At 46.1% G+C, this 20,211-nt stretch overlaps 1 protein-coding gene across 2 annotated transcripts in view; it reads right to left on the bottom strand.

Annotated features, from left to right (window-relative positions):
• The window catches only part of LOC109320049 (carbonic anhydrase 3-like), a 91,786-nt gene that overhangs the window by 12,808 nt on the left and 58,767 nt on the right, over positions 1–20,211 (bottom strand). Inside the window, exons 1-2 of one of the 2 annotated variants that reach the window (XM_019549981.1) lie at positions 13,906–14,006; positions 7,827–8,024 (exon numbers count right to left, since the gene is read on the bottom strand). In XM_019549981.1, coding sequence (XP_019405526.1) covers positions 7,827–8,024; positions 13,906–13,948 — 241 coding nt within the window. In that variant the 5' untranslated portion in view covers positions 13,949–14,006. Of the gene's footprint in view, positions 1–7,826; positions 8,025–13,905; positions 14,007–20,211 lie in introns of those variants that run through there. The other variant, XM_019549988.1, reaches the window with a different exon arrangement.

Genomic DNA, 20,211 nt, shown 5'->3' with positions numbered 1-20,211 from the left:
CCTGAGCAGATCATCGAGTCCGACCCCCTGCCATGGCAGGAAAGAGTACTGGGGTCAAACGACCCCAGCAAGGTGTACATCTAGCCTCCTCTTAAAGACCCCCAGGGTAGGAGCCAACACCACTTCACTTGGAAGTTGGTTCCAGGTCCAACTTCCAACTATAGATTATTCTATGCCATATAATTTGGGAATAATTTAGTAAAATCTAAATTGTTGCATTCATAGTGTTGCTTTACAATAAACAAAAAGGACAATGTAATTAAAATGTTATAGTTGATGAGTAAAAAAAAACAACTCAAAAATAAGCATTTGCTTAGAAGATATCAGCACCTTCAGTGATTATGGCTAATGAGACAGGTAAGCACGTTCTCAAAAATCTTTCACAACACATTTACATACTTCACATGTGGACTAGAATTTTCTCTAGGCTAGCCCACTATTAAAAAAAGAGAAGTTTGCACTTAACTGGAAAAGAACTTCAGTGTAAGATGTAAACTTGGTGTTAAAGGCACAAAATGGCACTGAGCACACAAAGGATTTAGACCGTATTTCATATACAGTTCTGTCAGTATATACAGGTCAGCCCTAATAACCAAAACACATGCATTATTTCCATTATAGGCCTCATTTGACTAGGGACTGCTTAGTTTCCCTGCTTAGAGGATTCGGTCCCAAATGAATTTTCATTCATGACCTAAAGTAGGAATGAAACCTGTGTCTCTAGGGGCATAAAAAATTGACAAGCCACTCTAGCAAGACCTTGTCTGAATACCAATCAAGATCTGACCTCCAAGTTTCAACCTCTAACAATGGCATGAAAGTTCAAAGTTAACATTAATACAATTCTTAAATCCTCCTGTGTTTAAGTATTGCTGGTCTCAAATTATAACTTGATATCATACATGCTGGATTACCTAGGGATAAAAGGATGTGCTAAGTACAGAGAGAAAGGCTTAACTTTGTTTCTGTTCTTTGTTGGCATGTGCTGTAGACACTGGGTTAAATAAGTGAAGCACTGTTCTGGGTTTTAACTAGGCAAATTCTTAAAACATTTATTGACTCTATGATTTTAAAAGTTATCAGATATTAATTATGGTAATAATAACATTAACAATATAAGTCATCATAAGTAATTTTCAGTTATGTAAAGTCAATGGTATTTCTGGATTCTGCATTTAATAGTCATAGGATAACATGGACAGAAAGAGATGGTAGCTGAAGCATACTGGGGCTGAGGGAAATTTAAAAGCACACGGTTCATTGGAAAGTAGAGCTGAACTCACTCATATCTAACTAAAAACAATAAAGACCTACATGTCATTCCCTGCCTGAGTTTCCTCAATAATCTTTAGTGTTCCTTGGGATTTGGGTTAATATTCATTTAGCATTTTAAGCTTTCTCTCTTGGGCTTCACTCCTCCTCTTCATGAACATTTCACCATACCACATTCTTCTTTCTCTCCTCTTTGTCATCCTTCTGCTTCTGGCCATTTCAGCAGTGAAACAGCTCCTTCTTAGAAACAAAACAGACCACCCCTAAATCAATACATAATATATAAACAGATGGTCCCATGTGATATTAGGGCTTTGCTAGTGATAGTGATACTCTTTATTAACATGCAGCTACAGTAGTTCTTGCTACACAGCGTCATGCTTTTTTCAGGGAAGTGGACAAGGTTCCTCTCAAATGCTTTCCTGGCTCTCCCAGAACGGGAAGAGACATTCACCACCAGAGAAGAGACTTTCACAACCTGGTACACTTATGCTCCTTGCTCAGGAGACAGGCTCTCTTTTTTGGGTTGACTTGTCTAATTGGGAGGCAGATGCATAAAGTCCTAATTCTAGCTCTGGTTTGGCCTCAAGCCCTCTGAAGCCTCTTGAAACACTGGGAGATTCACTTGGTAGACCTGCGTTTTCCTTTTATTGTCTTATCTGATGAAATAAATAATTAGCTGGCTACACTGGACACAAGACCCATGCTACTTAGCCAACACATCGGAGACTACACCAAGAAGCAGCAGGAATACTCAGTCACCAGGACTAAACACAGATTGATGCACTCCATCATTATTGGGTTATTCCTGGACCTCCTGGGAATTAAGAAGGTTCTAAATTTCCTCCTGAACTTCAGTAGTAAAACAATGTTCTCTTTTCAAAGCCTACTCCTCTGCCATCTCATAGGGTTATCTCCCACAGAGGAGTTTGAATGGAAAAAAATCCTATGCATGACTGAGGTATCTTCAATATTACAGATAAAACAAAAAAGCCCTGTTGATCTTAAGAGATTGGAACTGGAAGCAAAACAACCTCTTTAGTAGCTCTTTTGGAGTTCGGTTGAACTGTTTCCCTGTGGAAGACATCAGCTGGCTCCATGGCAATGGTCATCGAATGCGATTGCCCCCAAATATCTGATAATATAACCAAGTATCACTAATGTATGCTGACTTTCTTATGTGCTTCTTTCCCCAGGTGTCCACCCAGATCCATTCTTATTCTTTAAAAAAATGAATGCCCACCAAGGAGAGGGGGAGAAAAGGGTGCTGTTGGTCCTAAATGTTAAGACTTAGTTTAGTTGGTGCTCAGAGGGCAAGGCAAAAGTTGTTCACTTCCTGGTAAGCTCAAGGTCAGCAAGGACAGCTCAAGATGCTGACCAAGGTAGCCCACAAGGGAATGGTATGAACTAACAAAATGACTTCTAAACAATAGAGTCATGGAGTAAGCAGCTGTGATCTGACATTTTCTGTCTAGAAGTCTTTTTCCTGATGGTAAACTTACTTTTTTTGGAGTTCATAGTAATAGTGCAGCAAGTCTATTAACTCCCTACTTACTCCACACAGCTGGTCAGATGCCCAGCTCAGGGTCTTATGTCCAGCTCTCTGCTCCCCAACACAACTGGAACATTCAAATATGACACCCATTACCTCCACTGAGTCTGGCATCATTCCCTGGTTTGGCAGGACATCTAGGCTAGGTACAGACATTATACAAACTGGTATAAATGATCGGAACCTGGTCTAAACCTGTAATAGAACAATAGTTCGGTACCCATAGACCAAGGCTAGGCAATTATTTCGGGCGGAGGGCCGCTTACCAAGTTGTGCCAAGCAGTCAGGGGCTGCATGGGTAGCCCCTCCCCTTGACAGGTACCCTGCCCCCGGGTTACCATTTTGGGACCAATGTCCCATTGACTTGGGACCAACGTCACAGGGCCAGCACCGGTGGGGCTCAGAGCGGGGCACAGGCTGGCAGGAGTCTGTGGAGCTGGGCTGCACCAGCAGGGAGAGGAGGGAGCTTGCCCCACTCTGGGCCCTGCTGATGCTGACCCACACCTGCTCACTCCCAGTGCCCACCTGGCCCCGCAATACAAGCAGGGGGGCAGCGCACAGCCCCAAGCCCCTGCTCAACAGCAGGGAAGGAGCTGGTGCTGAGTGCAGGGGAAAAGTGGTCCCTTCCCTGCACCATGCCCAGAGCTCCCTGCTGCCGCCACTTGCAGCCATCGCGGGGTGGGCAAGGGGCTGCTTTTCCCCTGTGCTCAGCATCAGCTTGTAACCCACCCCCGCTGCCAGCCTGGGCTCTGTGCTGGCTCCGGGCTCACCCGTCAAGACTGTGCCATAGCAGCAGCAGCTGTGGCCCCCCTGCTTGCCATACCAGGCAGTATTGGCTACTACTGCCACCCGCCTGGAGCTCGTGCACTGGGCAGCAGCAGCAAACACTTCGGCAGCAGGAAGGAGCTCTGAGTACAAGGCAAGGGAGGGGCTGCTTTTCCCCTGCACTCAGCACCAGCTAGTCCCCTGTCCTTCCCCACGCCCCCCGCCCTTACCTGAGTTTCCCACACTGGGGCAGCCACATGGTCCCAGGCCAGAAGCCCCTGCTGGGGCTCCCGGCTGGGAAGGTGGGCCCAGGCGGGCCCTGCTGTTGGAGGAGCTCTCCAGGGCTTCCCTTGGGTCTACTGTCCTTGGTTCCTGTCATCTTTGACAGGAACCAAGGACAGATAAGTTTTAATTTTCTGAATTTTTTTAGGGGCTCCGTGAGTCAGGTAGAATGGCCTTGTGGGCCAGAACCTGCCCATGGGCCGTATTTTGCCCACCCCTGACATAGACCAATTTAAAATGGTGAAACCCAGTCTAAGATAGACAGGGATGGATGCAGTATTAGATTTAATTGGTTTCTAATAGGTTAGACCAGTCCATTGAACTTTTGTACCAGATCCCTTCCCGACTCAAGTTAGGTTGCAGTCCTCGGGCATCACAGGCTGCTTTGCAGTACCCCGCCTCCTGTGCTGTGCTACCCATTACGTATGTGGCTACCAGGATGGCCCAGGGCTCAGATGGCCAACAGACTACTGTTGCCATTTGTTCAAATAATAAAAAAAACATTCCCACAAGCTATTTTCATAAGTATTACTGCTATCACTAGACAACGGCCCAGAATCTATACAGGTAAAATCTCAGAACACTGAGGCTTCAGGAGAGCAATCACTTGAACCAAGTATTATGGTTGCTCTTATTATACACTTTACCAACAAACCAGCTGTCGCTGTTAGATAGCCATCTTCTGCAGGAGCCACTGCTGATTCTCAGTCATCCATTTCAGTAGGTATTCCACCAACCACATTGTCCCCTTCTCACCAACTCACATTCTTAGACTTTGGTTGGTTCAGAGGCTTGGATCTGTCAAGCCTCCATCAGTGAGAGATATTGTGACTACATGTTCAACCAAGTTGTCACAGTACTCCTGTCCCAAGTCACCTGTTAAGGGCACACCAGACTGTTCTCCCAGACTGGTCCACAGTATCTCAATAGTCTATCACAACCGAGTCAGTCAGGGGAGACAGTCCTCTATTTGGGTCCATGAAAGCCATCCATTCCAGAGTTATTAATGGTCAAAAGGGAAAAGCCAAAAATAAATAAATAAATAGCACCAGGTCATAGTAAGACTCTTTTTCCATGAAGACCCTTGGGAGCAGTGGCCCCCCATCTGGGTCACAGGTAAGTATGTATTAATAGTTTTAAATCACTGGTGTGCTGTCTGGCATTCTCTTCACCAGGAAGAAGCCCTAAGGCAACCATCAGCTAAGGGCTCTACCTTCAGCCAGACATTTCAGGTAATAAAGACTGAAAGCCTGACTTACTACTAGGTTGGTTTACTCTTAAAACTCCTCCCTCCAGACAGGGCAGGCAGGAGCGGGGAAGGTGGCAGCAGCGCTGGGAAGGGGGTTACAGGGAATTTTGGGGTGGGAATAGACCATGCCATAGCCACCCCTCCTAGTGCTGCTGCTGCCTGCCCTGCCCCGAGTGCAGCCCCCGCGCAGCCCCCACACCGGGAATAAGCCAGCACAACCCCTGGCCCTGAGCCCACAGTGGGAAGCTCACCATCGCCCCACACACAAATCCAGGCAGCAAGGCATATGCTCCCCATACCTCCCCTAGGGGTGCACGCAGCAGCTGGGAGCCACCCTTCCTTCCCACCCCTTGGACAAGTCATCCACAGCTCCTTCCTGCCCCCAGCCCTGTGTCCCCCCTATCCTCTGTCCCTTCCCTCCCCCAGACTTCCTGGCAGGCCGCATTCCTGGCTATATGCATGCATGCGGCATTTAAATCAGTGACATTATCAGCTACGCTGGCCAAAAAAGGCCAACTGCTGATGTCAATTTTTCTTTTAATCAGTGCCAATCCGATATATTTTTCTCTACTTATTTTACTATAACCCTGAGGGAACAGCAAACAAACTATCCCTGCAAATAAAGACATGACAAGAGAGATAGGGTAGAACACACTGAATGTTTTCTGCTTTTATATAGAGGGAGACGCCTACTTTTTTTAGTTAGTCACTTTTCATCTCTGAAATCTGAGCCAAACACTTGGAGCAGTTCATCTGAAAAAAATTCAGACAATTGAAAACCTATGGCCACTATGTAACGTTGATGCCATGCACTGCTTGAGGCTCGGCATTCCATATTACACTCAATAACTCTTTTAATTTATTTGTTTGACAGTAGTGTCTTTGGACTGCAATCAAGAATCAGAGCCCTGTTTTATTTGAAATTGTGTTGACTTGAGTTTACAGTCTAAAAGTAAGATGACAGGCCGGAGCAGTTAGATTAAAAAAAACCCGAAGATTGGATGGCAGAGCAGAAGAAAACAAACAATAAGACAACACAGATGAGCAAGTTAAGTAGCTGGTATAGCTCATCAAGAATGGAGTTGCGTTTGCACCAAAACAAAATTAATCAAATTCAGAAAAAGATCACATATTAGGAATAAAAGCAAAGTAATCTCCATGAAATAGATTAATTTTTCTTCTTGTCAGAGAAAGAAATGAAATCCAGCAACTACTCTGCCTTTTGTGTTGCTGCATCTTATTTTATTAGATAATACAGCCTATGCACTTTGACAATTGGTGGGTTCATAAGAACAAATCCAAATAACCCCAATCAAAATTAAAGATGCATACACACATTAAATATGTAAGATCATTAAATCTATTAGCAAAAATCTTTTGTGCTAAATTACAGTGATCCCTACTAGTAATGCTGCAATACTGTTAATTTTAGCTGCATAATATATACTCTATATTAAACACAAAAAAGCTGGTTCAATTAAAGTTAGAAAAGTTATGTTTTACCTTTCCTTAGCTTACCATTTCATATATTACAATCCAATGGCATAATTCTACATATGTTACACTCAAAATATAGTGAGTGAGTGCAGTACTGGATTCAAATATATTATAACCCTTCCAAAGATTCTTACAATGTCTTGGTTTAACAGGGTTATGCCAAGGTTTCAGTAACAGGGTTATTGAAATTGAAATTTCAATACAGTTTTATTGAAATTTTGGCTGTTGCTATTCTATTTTTAGGAATATACAAACTTTGTAAAGATGAAAGCAAGTTTTGAATCATTTTACTTCCTAGAGTTGAAACAGTGTTGTAATATTCAGTTAAAGTTTTTCAGTAAGTAGTGAAGCAATTTTAGAGCTTCTTTTCAGAGCATCTTCCATGAAGTCCAGCCAACACAACCACTGAGATGTCAGAGTGATCAAGTCAAGAAAAGCTAAATGCTTACACATATAATTATACTGGTTTCAAAATGAGTCCATTCTTAGCTTTAGAACCACAGTGACATACAACCTAGTGCATATTCTTGTAACTACTCCAGGTGAGTAGATTAATTATCAAGACTGATGATTTTGAATGTCACATTTCTTTAAAAAGAAGATTATTTACAACTAAAACTATTCAGCCCTTTCCTTTGGTACTTCAGGTCTCTTTCAGCAAGAAATATTGTAAGTCTAATCCTGCCATCCTCTCCGGCAAAAACATCATTGATATATCTTGGAGAATCTTAGTAAATCAAGTATTAAATGATTTGCATTCTTCTCGTGTTAAAAAAGAAAGAAAAAAAAAATCAGTATTATTACACTACAAGAATTATTCAAGCATTCCATCAAAGCACACTGGGTGAAATTCACCCTCTTGCATAGAGCCAAAATATCTGAGCTCTGTGACCATGGACAGCGGTGTGGTTGTTGCATCTCTAGAGTTCAATTCCCTGCCTCCAAGCCCAAGGATAACATTTTGTTTGCTGTACAGCTCCTCCCCCTACCTGGGACTGTAGAGCAGTTGCAACATCCCCGCTCTTGGTGTTTGGCATCAAGGCCACTAGGCAGCATGAATGTGGATCTTAAAAAACCCTCATCTTATCCCCAATATGCCTTTTGGTCTGAGCAGGGCTCATGCAGAGACGGTTGAGCGGAAACTAGCATAAAAAAAATAGGTTTCGTCTTCCAAGCACTCAAACGTTAACTCATTAAAAAAATACTAACCTGATCTATCAAAAGTGTCATCAAAAACAACTTTGCAAGTTCTCCCGTTGTTCAGAATGGTCTTTGCTGCACCAGGATCATAACTAGCAAACCAAGGCAGTAGCGAGTGGTCATAATGGACTTCTTTGCTATTGATTTCAATAGGCGATTGATTGTGTCCTTTAGCACTTGGGTAATATTCATACCAACGATCAGGTCCTATGAAGAAATTAAAAGGAATGTTATTAAAATGTCTTCCAGCCAGGCATAAATTTAATTTCTGTTTTAAAATATAGAAAATTAATGTCATGCTTAGCTAAAGAACACCAGTAACTCTTATTAGCAAGAGGACTGCTGGTCACTTGGATGCATGTATTTCATGACCTACCAGGATTTAATTGCAGAAAGGACCATTAAATTATCTAGTCCAGTGGGGTACCAACCTTTTTTGGCAGGCATGTCATAAATTAACCCTATACCCTCCCCAAGTGCCAATCCCTTTCTCCTGCCCTGCTTTCTGTTCCCTGCCCTATACCCCTGACCAATCTCCTGCTCTGCTTTCTGCCCCATCTAATGCTGTGTTACCCCTCTGCCACATGCCATACATAGAGGCCACAAGTTGGCCACCCCAATCTAGTTTAGCCTCCAGTATATCACAAGTCATTACACTTCAACAGATATAAACCCAAAGACTTTAGTTAAACTAAAGCAAGCGTCAAACATATGACCCGTGGGCTGGATCCAGCCTGCAGAACCTCACCATCTGGCACCCAGTGCTGCCCCTAAGTCTGATCACATGGGGCACAACATGCACCCCTGGCATGGAGCCAGTCAGCAGGCCAGATCTATACCACCTGCAGCACAAGTCCCAGACTGGCTGAACCAGCCACCAAATCAGGTATATTGTGGGAGAGGAGGGGAAGGGAGAGGAGGTTCATAGGCCAGATGCAGCCTGCAGACCAGCCTCATGTCACTCATCCAGCCTATGGGGGCAGATGAATGTGACAACCATGAACTAAAACATTTCACTCTTCAAATGAGATGATTGTCACAGGCAGAGAAAAAGAAAGACCAAGGATGCCATCAATACCCAAGACCCCTGCAATAATAAAGGACCAATTAGGCAGAATATGCCCAAATGATATCAGCACAGAAACTATGCCCCATGCTGCATAGAAGAAAAGATGATAAATGCAGATGCCTCTGCCAATCTACTCTGCAAGAAAATTCCTTCTCGACTCCATGTCTGGTAATTAATGTGACTGCATACATAAGACATGCCAGGCACACATCTAAGATTTTACTGCCTCAGAATAATGGCCTGCCTCATCCAATGTCCTATCTTCAACTAAGTTCAATCTGGGGGGAGAGGGTGGAAGAGGAGAAAAGAAAGACAAATCCTAAACCTGTCAAAATCCCCAAACTCAGATTAAATCTAGCAAATATTACACTGGGGGGTGAGGAGGGGAAAATCCTCCCTGACCTGTGCAGCCAGATGAGGCCCTGGAGGTGTGTGTTTCAGGTACATTCTCTTAAATGCAGAGCTATAAGTGTAATGAGACTGTTGAGGGCAATGCAAGATCTCTTATTCTTCTTGCATTCCACAATAATGAATTTGACTGGGGTCACAGATTACAACGCCATATAGGACAACTGCAAATGTTCTGCCTCCACTATCCCCAACCCCACCCCACATTTTCTCTCAGAAGCTAGATTAAAACATGAACTTTAAAAAGCATCTCTCATCTCATGTGCAAGATTCTGAGCAATGGTATACCCACCACTTCCCCTAGCAAGCTAATCCAGTGGTTATTTCCTCCCACAGCCAAGAAATTCTGTTTTATTTGGAGGCTGAATTTAAATGACTGACTTCCAGCCACCAGACTTTGTTCCATCTCTCTTGGCAATGGTGAAGAGTCCCCTGTCATCGGGGGGTTTTTTTGTGTGTCACTACCTATATGTAGCAATTGACACCCGTCATTCTTGTCTTCTATAAACTGAGTAAGTTGAGCTTCTTAAAACTCACACAGTAAGGCTTGTTATCCAGCCCCCAGATCAGCCTTGTGGCTGTCTGGTGAGGTCTTTCCAGTACCCACACATCATTCTTCATGTGGAACACCAGACTGGAGTGCAGTACTCCGGTAGCAATCTTACCAGTGCTGTACCAATGCTTATAGTTCTGCATTTAAGAGAATGTAGCCACATGGGGGGCTATCAAATCCCCATCTCTCCTCCACACTGGCTTTTTCACGCAGCCCAAGTTTGCAACAGCCTTTTTGCCTAAGCACTGTACTGAAAGATCATGCTAAAGCAGTGATCCACCACACGAAGTCCTTCCAATCCACTGTTTTTACAAGACCCAGTCTTTTATCCATTAAATATGACTTGCCTCTTTGGCTGCCAGATGCATTACTTAAGAGAAATGTTCTCTAAGGCTGTGCCCTTTTCACCAGATGTGGAAACCTGCTATAAGCAAGCTTTAACAAAGGTTTGAAATAAGTCTATAGAGCAGTGTTTCCCAAACCTGTTCTCAGCATGACCCCTTTTCCTCACATGACCCGGTTTCCTCAGCATAGCCCCCTTAGCCCCATCTGCTGATGCTGCAACCCCATTTGGGGTTGTAACCCACAATTTGGGAATTGTTGCTATAGAGCTCTGAATAAGGCTGAAGTTGGTTCCTTATTCCCAGCTACTTATTCCTGGCTCCCAGTTCTTGGTTCCTTTTTTAAAGCTAATCTTTATACACTTAAAGGTTGTTAACAATGAATTAGACACACTAAGGCATTAGAATTTCATCAGAAATGTACATTTACTAATAAAAATGTAAAATAGTTTCAGGTATCAAGTACATAGCTCTGAATAAGGAGCTGAGATTAGGTTGGGATTATGGAGCAGAATCCTTTTCGGGTTACCCCAAACCACATGTCTCTGCCACTGGGAGACTCTACTGAAGAAGCCTGGGCAGGGCTTCTTCTGACCCAAAGCTCAGTTTTCATGCACCAGCCTGGCACCTGACAGCCCCACAGACCTGTGTGTAATGTTCATGGCCCCAAATAAGGAGCTGTGCTTGGGCTGTGATTATGGGGCAAAACCAACTATGGGTCACCATAAATCATGTGTCCAGAGGACAATCCTGTCTTCATGCCTGGGAGGACAATCCTGAAGAAGTCTGACCAGGTCCCAGTGTGCCTTGTTTTGCATGCCAGCCTACCAGAATATGGCACCCCAGGCCCGTGTCCTATGTACATGGCACTGAATAAGGAGCTGTGTCTGCATTGGGATGAGGGAAAATCCTTTCCAGGTCACTCCAAACCACACGCCTGTGTCACTGGCGGACTCTCCTGAAGAAAGTGTTGGGCAGACCCCTCCCCAACCCAAACCTCAATTTTTGCATGCCAGACTGCCTACTTACAGGCCCCGAGGCCTCTGTGCTATGTACATTGCCCCAAATTATAAAATGAGCACGATCTTGGATTAAATCAGGCAAAAATCCCTTTCGAGTCATCCCAAACCACTCATCTCTACCACTGGGAGCCTCTCCTGTCGAGCCTGGGAAGGCCCCTGACTAACCCAAAGCTCAGTTTCAAGTGCCAGCTCCAAAATAAGGAGATGTGTTTAGGCTAGGATTATGGGTGGAAAACCTTTTTGGGTCACCTCACAAGCCACACATCTCTGCCATTGGGGGACTCTCCCAAAGAAGCCTGAGCAGGTCCCTGCTCAGCCTGAACCTCAGTTTTTGCATGCAAGCCTGCCTACTGATAGGGTCCAGAGGGTCTGTGTGCCATCTACGTTGCCCCAAATAAAGAGCTGTTTGGGCTGGGATTATGGGTTTAAATCCTTTTCAGGTCACCCCAAAACACATATTCCTCAGGGGACATACCATCAGGGGACTCTCCCAAAGAAGTCTAGGTAGGGCAAGCTTGGTTTTGGCATGCCAGTCTGCCAAATGACATCACCCCAGATTTGTGTACTATATATGTTCCTACAAAGGACTTCAATAAGGATCTGAATTTGGGCTGGGGTTATCAGGCAAAATCCCTTTTGGGTCATCCCAAACCATACCTCTCCGCCACCTGGGGACTCTCCTGAAGAGGCAAGGACAGGTCCCTGCTTGACACGCTGCTTGTTTTTGAGTGCCAGCCTGCCATATGCCAAGTACACTGCACCAAATATTGATCTTATTTTGGGCTGGGATCACAAGGCAAAACCCACTTTGGGTCACCCCAAACTACACATCTTCCTGGCCAGGGGACTCTCCTGAATAAGTCTGGGAAGGATGCTGCCCAACCTAAAATTTGATTTCTGTATGCCAGCCAGCTGACAATCCCACTGGCATGTGTGCTATGTAAACAGCACTGAATAAGGGCTGAGATTGGGCTGGGACTCCCAGCCCAAATCCTTTTGGGGCCAACCCACACTGCACCTCTCCCCCATTGCTGGACTCTTCTGAAGAAGCTTTTTCAGGCACCATTTTATTCTCATCTTTTTCCACCAGAGATTTCTATACATGACATTAAGTAAGTTGGTAGTGCCAGACAATGTCATCATACCTACAACCCATGTAAACTGAAATTAAAAAAGTTATGTGCATATCTAGCTCTGTAGCAAATTACTAAACAATGCCTTCTCAAATCTCAATCATTGGTTTTTCAGAGATGGTAATACCCTATTCCCTTGCCCCATACATCTTTCTTGTATTCTGTATTTAGGTCTTTTGTATTCAAGTAGAAGAAATGTTGCTAGTTAAAACGTGTCAGTGGTCCAGATTAATTCAACAGAGAACATCAGACATATTTGCAAAGTTATCACAGTTGGCTGAAACAAAAGTTATCTCATTGCAGGTACAAAGGAGTGGGGATAACATATGATGCTGGCAACCATTTGTACGTTTCCACAAACTTAGTGAGACAGAGCTGGAGTTACCGGCTGACTGCAATTTTAGAATTAAACAAGGTAGGATATGGAGATACATAAGCAATTGAAGAGCTCTCCAAAGCTCTTTGGAAGGAAAATGTACCAAGCCATGTTGTTCCTGTACAAATGTCCCAGAAACAATAAGGACACACCAAAGCCTCACCGTCAGGGAATTAGAAATACTGTACTGGTGTTAATGCAGATCACGTCAAGTTCACCTGCTACCATTAATCTACCTTCAGTAGATGGGCAACTAGATTATCTCCTTTGTTTCAGCAGCCCTTGCAGCCAAACTGGCACCTGCCTTTCCTTTGGATTAAACCAGCAAGGCGGCAAGGGGGATACTGGTGTGTGGACAGCTCAGCATCTCCATATACACTGTTCAGGCTCTTGCACCCTGGAGAAGTCACTCTGGCTCTGCTTCATCTTTCAAGCAAGGATTATAATAAGCAGCATCATAATTATATTGTCCTGCGAGACAGATGCCTACTGCTACTACTATTGGGGCTAATACTGTGATTTTCCGTTCTCATCTATCTTCTATGTTACATTACTGGATGGAACACTATGCACTGATAATGATGATTTATTTTTCCAATTACTACCATAGGTAACTAAATCCAAGACAGCTTTGAACACAAGATGACCACCCCAAAAAGAGGCAGATTCCATACATGGGTCGGCAGGACATATTATTCTATAATTTGCTCTAACTTTCCATGTATAGCATCTAGTTACTGGAGGGCTGTCTTAATTCTGGCCCCAACAGATGTGTAGCCTGACCCCTGCATCTTATTCCTCTGCCACTTGCCCCCTGGCCTGCACCCTGCCAGCTGACCCTGGATCTATAACCCCCCAGAGCTAGGGCCAAGCGTGACAGGCAGCCAGGAGACCACAACCAGTGCACCAGGCTCCATGGCTGGCAAGGGCTGCACGCGCCCCTCAGGGTGCCTGGTGGCAAAGGGGCTGCGCTACCACAAGCATTGGGCCCTTCGGTGCTCCCACCGCCCCCCACCCTTGGCACACCAACATCCAGACTGCAGGTTTGCTGGCACTCAGCCCCAAAGCATTTCGGACCGCTGAGGCGTGCTGTCCCAAGCACCCACGCCCCCCGAGCCCCAGCCCCAGCCCAGTCAGCCAGGGAGCCCTGGCACAAGCGGGGACACCCGCCGGCCGCCCCGCTCACCGTTGTGCTTCTCGTAGCCCCAGGGGCAGGGCGGGTGCGACATGGCCTCGGGATGCGGCTGCGGCGGCGCCGGCGCCTCGCGCTCTTTTGTGGCTCCCGCCGGCGGGGGCGGGGCCGCTGCTGCACGCGAGCTCCCGGGACCCGCGCCCCCCCGCCGCGCCCGCTTTCCGCCGGCTCCGACTTACCTCGGTTTGGGCTTCAGCCTCAAGCCGCCCCGTGCTGCTGGGGGAGCGCCCAGTGTGTTCATACCTGCAGAAAACACACGAGTTACTCAAATCTAAGACAGGACGTCCCCCCCCCGTCTTAAATTCAGACGCAGAGCGCGGGGGGGAGGCAGCTCAGAGGTCAGCCCGCAGCATCCTCCTGCCCTTCCCCCCCTTTGCCCTCCCCAGCTTCTGCCCCCCTCCCTTTCCAGGCACAGCCGGGTGGGCTCCCTCCGGGACCTGTCTCTTGCCCAGGCAATCAGGGGGACATGGCTGCTGCCCAGCCCGGCAAAGGCTGAGCCTCCAGGCGCTGCACTGGGTAGGGAACAGAAACCTAGCATGGTGTGACCCCGAGGAGGGTGGTGGGCAGAGGCTGTGGGGAGCTGGGTGGGGGGTTGCAGGCGGTAGCAGGGGCAGAAAGGCTGCTGGGGGGGAAAGGTGGGGAGTAAAGGACAAGGGGGACACCTGACCCCCCAGCCACTAGTTTCCCTCCTGAAGCAGTGGGAGGGGGGCCCTCTCATAATTAGATTCTGTACCTCCTGATTACAGACTTGATTATTCATTCTGAAAAGGGGTCACTGCATTTAAAACCAACTTCCTCGGTGAGATGTAACAAGTACTTCCAGTGGAAAAAAGCCATTCCTTTAGGTTGGGCAAGGAGGAAGGTGGAAATGGGAAACCTTTGCTTTCTTAGGGCAATGATTCTCAACCACAGTATGGCGGCAGTACTAGCAGTGTTAGGTGTGCAAACGTGATTCACAAGATAAATCCAGTGATTTCAAATAAGAATCTACTGTATTAAAAACAGCCTGACCTGTTGGGGGTCTCTCTCAAGTTTCTGCAACAAAAGAATTGCTCTCTCATTTTTGCGTCATCAAAAAGTGTGTGAAACTCAGAGCGGATACCTTGAGTCTAATGAGTGGTGTCTCAAGTCTAAAAAGGTTGGGAACCACCGCCGTAGGCAAACAGCTTGCCCTAGCTCTGAATGGTTAAATCTATAAAATTCAGTACGGCAGGGGTGGCCAACCTGTGGCACATGTGTCACAAATGGCACAGACAGCCTCTGTGTATAAGAGTAGCAGATCAGGGATGGGGCAGGCAGGACAGAGCAGAAAGGAAAATGCAAAGCAGCAGATCAGGCACCACAGGGCTGGGAGTAGAAAGCAAAGCAACAAATTGCCTGGGGCAGGGAGATCAGCGGGACACTTGGGGAGGTCCTGTGTCTAATTTGTGGCATGCCTACCAAAAAGGTTGGTCCCACTGAAGTTAAGGCAGGCTACTTGACAGTCAAATGAGGGCTTAAAAGGAATCTTTTTTGCTAAAGGATTTTTGTTTAAATTTTATTTTATTAAAACTCTGACTGTTAATAAGAATTTGTCAAACTCTTTGTCCAAACTGAAAAAAACTCCACATGGAATGTGAATACTGTCGTAGCATAAGCACTGCCATATGATTGCTGCTTTGTCATTCTTTGAGAAGACAGCTCAAGCTGAAGCAGCAGTTGGTATCTAGCAAGCATAACTCATCTCCCTTCCATGGAAATTAGGGTGCTGCTACTTTTTTCATCATGATTGAGAGCTACTTTTATTTCCACTCTGGGTTTGGTGGCAGGAGACAAATAGCTGTACTCCCTATGGAGAGGGTTTCTGGAAAGCCAGACTTTAGACTCGAAAAGGAAAAAACAACCTCAAGGAGACATATTTAGCAATACTTCCAACTTCTTCATGTTCAGTATAACACTGGTTTGGAGCTTGACTATGGATCAGTCTGACCCAGTTAACTACGTATGTTATTGTGGATCACAAATTCACATTTTTCTCTCTTGCATATATTCCCATCTATGTAGCTTACTCTGAGCAGGTATGTAATTCACAGCTTCCCCCTTAGGCCTCATAACAGGCAGACCCCCAAAGTCAAGAAAAGGGTGAATTTCCATGCTCCTGGCTATTAAAAAAAAAGTACCATTTCTTATAAGCTATGAAATTGTTACACTACATAAAGAGGCTAATCTGTCAGCTCCAAATGATAAAATTCTTGCCATCAGATCCCCATCAAAATTAGGGCTTGTTTTGGCTTTTGTTTTCCTTAATGTCTGTATTTTCTTTTTAATTAGTAAGGAATATGCAACTCATGAAATGGAAAACATATTTATTAGCTTGCATGCATCAGCTGGCAACTCAAATGACTTCAGTAAAACATTTGCCAGAACTACATGTTGCTGCCCTTTACTTCCACTGTACTACACTCTGGTGTAGAGCCTGATTTGCACTGATTTGCACTTTCTTTCCTTGCTGCGAAGGGACCGGTTATTTGTAGCGAGAAGGATGGCTGCAGGTGACTGGCCATTCCACTTGGAAGTGGAGGGGGTGTGGAGACTTGGCCTGCAGGCATGGCAGGGTTGCAAGCTCTGGCCACAGCAAAAGGTTGGTGACCTCTGTATTGGATCCCTCTCGCTGAGAGAGGACTTGAATCAACATCTTTTGCTTCCTAACAAAGTGTTTTAACTACCCGGCCAAATGTTAGGCATTATCCAGACCCCTCTCCAGCTTTCCTTTGGCAACTGGCCTCTTGGGCTGCATCCAGACAAGTGAAGTTGTTTGATTCCCCAGGGACAACTAGCAGTGGCCCACCTTATACCCCCACAGGGAATGCCCATGCCATGCATCCTTTGGTACATGGCAGGTTACCCTGGGTGGGGTAGGGGAGGCTGGGGCTAGCAACTGTGCCCCAGCAGGCTTACCTGGGGTCCTGGGGGCTGGGGAAGCTGCAGCCATATCGCTCCTAAAGCTGGGAGCCTGGCCCACAGCCAGAGCATGGCTCCAGCCAACCAGGCTCCACTTTTGAGTGGCAGGCACTGTCTCCACATGCTCCACCCTGCTTTTTTCTGCAACCATTTTTTTGACCCTGGGATCTCCTGGGGTCAACCCTCCCTCCCCAACCCTCCTGCTACAAGGTAGCAGCATAGGAAACACGTGAATGTGTGGTATGTGGCACCGCAGACCCATCTATGGTGCCAGATACCACACAGCTGCACTTGTCTGGATGCAGTCTTGGACAGCAAAGGACTTCCTAGTCCTTAGGGCCAGGAGGAATAGAACAAGCTAAAAGGTGTACGACTCGGTGAAACAGATGCTGCTCTACCTGGGAGAAGCAGCTCAGCTTCAAGAAGGCAGCTGGAAAGGAGTCTGCATAATGCCTAACCTGTGGGCTGGTGGTTAAAGCACTTTGGGAAGCAGGAGATACAGGTTCAAACTCCCTTGGGGCATGCTCAGACTAAGGAAGAAGATGGTGCTGCTGTCAGTTTCCAGAATCCACCCAAAGCCCCTGGAATATCCAAATAACCATCAACAGGCTCCTGAAGTGAGCCAGACAGTTCTCAATGTCCTCTTCCTGAGCAGGGAGATGGTGAGAACACACCACGTCCTTAATCCTGCCTCTTCCTTGTCACCTACCCCATCTCTCCTCTACCCTCCCTTTCATCACTACCATAACGCCCCAGCAGCTCCTCAGAGCCAGGTTATCTTCCATGTCTAATCTTACATGGGACATCGTCTAGACAGAGAAAGCTGCACATCCAAACCTAGTTACAACCCACCATTGGCCTTTTGTACCAGGAAGACTGCTCCCATACCGGCTCATTTGGCCCTTCATATTCATGAGTTGCCCCAGTTCAGTATTTGCTCAGCTAGGATCCATCTCCCCTCTAATTTTGAAGACTTTTGTGGAGATTTTTGTTTGAAAAACACTCTTCCTCTTTGCCTCTAAAAGGAGACAAGGCAGAATCCAGTTGCAGCTCCAGGCTGGGTGTAAAGTTTAATCAGCCGTGGTAAGAATTGGTAAGACACTTTGACTCTAAGCATCTCCCTGGAGAGACAAGGTGAAGAGAGCAGTAGTTGGGTACCTGTCATAACTAGGCACTGTTACTGGTTGATAGGTATGTGCCTATGGTGCCAGCAGCCTTTCCAATCTTACCATCTTTCATCTGTGTATCCCAATAAAAGGTCATGCACATAAAAGTATACTATTGCAAGAATCAGGTGGAGTGCACCAAGATCCTGGATCCATGTCCTTCTAAGGCCTTTTGTGTGTTGATTAGGCCAAAGTAATCCATAGTCCTTGACGACACCTTGTAAAAATCTGTATGTTACACTTGTGGAGAATAGGAGAGCAGAAGAAAAAGCTCCGATCTAGGACAGATGAACATGCTCTTTCAGTGGTTCACATTAGATGAACACGTTACTTTTTTAGTTTTGAGTCTCCTGGCATGCTGCCTGAGCAGCACAGCTACCAAGATCATCCAGCTTCTCTGAGCCCTCAGTTGCTTCATGTTCCCTAAGTCTTCTGGTGTCCAGGTAAAATGTTGTTTGCCTTCCTGCCACAACCATCTTTACAAAGAGTTTCTTAAATCACAGCCACATTACTCTGAACAAAGTACACTTTAAGGAAACAAAGTCCTGAACAACTCCTCCGTCCCTCACAGCTTTTGCCGGATTTCCCTTCATTTTTCAAGTCACTTCACCATCCTTAGAGGAGACAGGAGACATTTTTCTTTGCTTTCACAGTGGCCTTGCTGTCTCACAGATGATAATTGCCCCTGTTTCTGTCCTTACTATGTGTCCATTCTTTTCTCCAAGAAAAGTTTCCATATAGAGTTGGGGGGAGGGAAATCAATGGCCTCATCAGCAGAAGCCCCCTTGTTCAAGTACGGGAGAGCACATCAAAGCCTTTTTGTTCACAGTCATTTTCCTGTGTGCCATGTCTAGCACAAAAGGAGCATTCTAATCAGGGAAACTATAGTAGAACTTGAAGACCACAATGAAAGATACAAAAGGGAGGTTGAAGCACAACAGAGCATTCAGAGAACAATGCAGAGCTCAGAATCTGACATGTCCATGTTCCTGCTCTGTTACACAGCAGATTCTACCAAATGTAGCATCAAGGACTTTATCTGAGGCTCGCTGGAATCACTGGAAAGGTTCCAGTCAACTTCAGTGAGTCTTGGATGAAGCCCATGATAACATGGTGACAGGTACTTTACAAATCCTAATAAATTAGATGTGATAGATATGTACATGGCAAACATTTTGACAATGACCTCCCTATAACTCATGGAGTAGAAATTTTCCCTTGAATGTTGCCACGGAAGTAAGTAAAAAATCCAGGTCTGCCTCTTCCCTGGGGAGTTTAACCCCCCAACATGGTACTAAGTCAGCTACGGATGACATCTCGAAGCCCATTTTTATGACAATACTAGCAAATTATCCAACAAGAATGATGGGGGGGGGGCATGGGTAGGGATGGAGCAGTGCCACCCACCACCCCACACCTCTGCCTCCCACACCACCCACACTGCTGCTCCATGTCAAGCCCTGCTCCACCCCTCACTGCCACTGCTCCGTGTCTAGCCCTACTCCACCCCCTGCCCCTGCACTTCCCCTCCCGCTCTGCATCCATCCCCTCTACCCCTGCTCTGTGTCCAGCCCTGTGCCACCCACTTTTATGCCCCACTCTGCATCTGTCTGGCCCGCTCCACCTGGCCCACATCCACCTGCCTCCTTTCGCCTCACCTCTTACCTCTTCCCCTCCCTGCCAGCTGTTCTTGGGGATGTCAGTGTTGGCAGCAGAGGGGCACCACCACCATGACACCCTCCCTTTGCCCTCAGGTAGGGAGGCACGGGGAACCCCACTGCTCAGCAGCCAGGGCATGTTTGCTGCCACCACAAACTTCCCTGGCAGTGCCTCAGACTTTGGCCTGCACAGCCGATTGCTGCCCACCCTCTCAGCAGCGCATGCGCACTTGACCAAAAGTGTTACGGACAGACAGACATACAGACATACAGACAGACAGACTAAGCCCTTTATATATAGACTCAACTAAAGATATATTTTACCAAACAAGCTATTCCTGCCTTACATCTGTGTGTGTGCTTCATTCCATGATTCTTATAGTTTATTTTTTGTGTTATAGTAGCACTAAAAGGCCCAGCCACTATAAGACCATATAATAATAGTGCTACGTTGGATAGCACTACAGAAGAAAGAGACTTGGGGGTCATCATTGACCACAAGATGAACGTGAGCCTGCAATGCGATGCTGCGGCTA

The sequence above is a fragment of the Crocodylus porosus genome, unplaced genomic scaffold (assembly GCF_001723895.1).
Source record: "Crocodylus porosus isolate Cpor-Errol unplaced genomic scaffold, CroPor_comp1, whole genome shotgun sequence".
In the NCBI taxonomy this organism is placed as follows: Eukaryota; Metazoa; Chordata; order Crocodylia; family Crocodylidae; genus Crocodylus; species Crocodylus porosus.
This window is presented reverse-complemented; position numbering and strand designations above follow the sequence as displayed.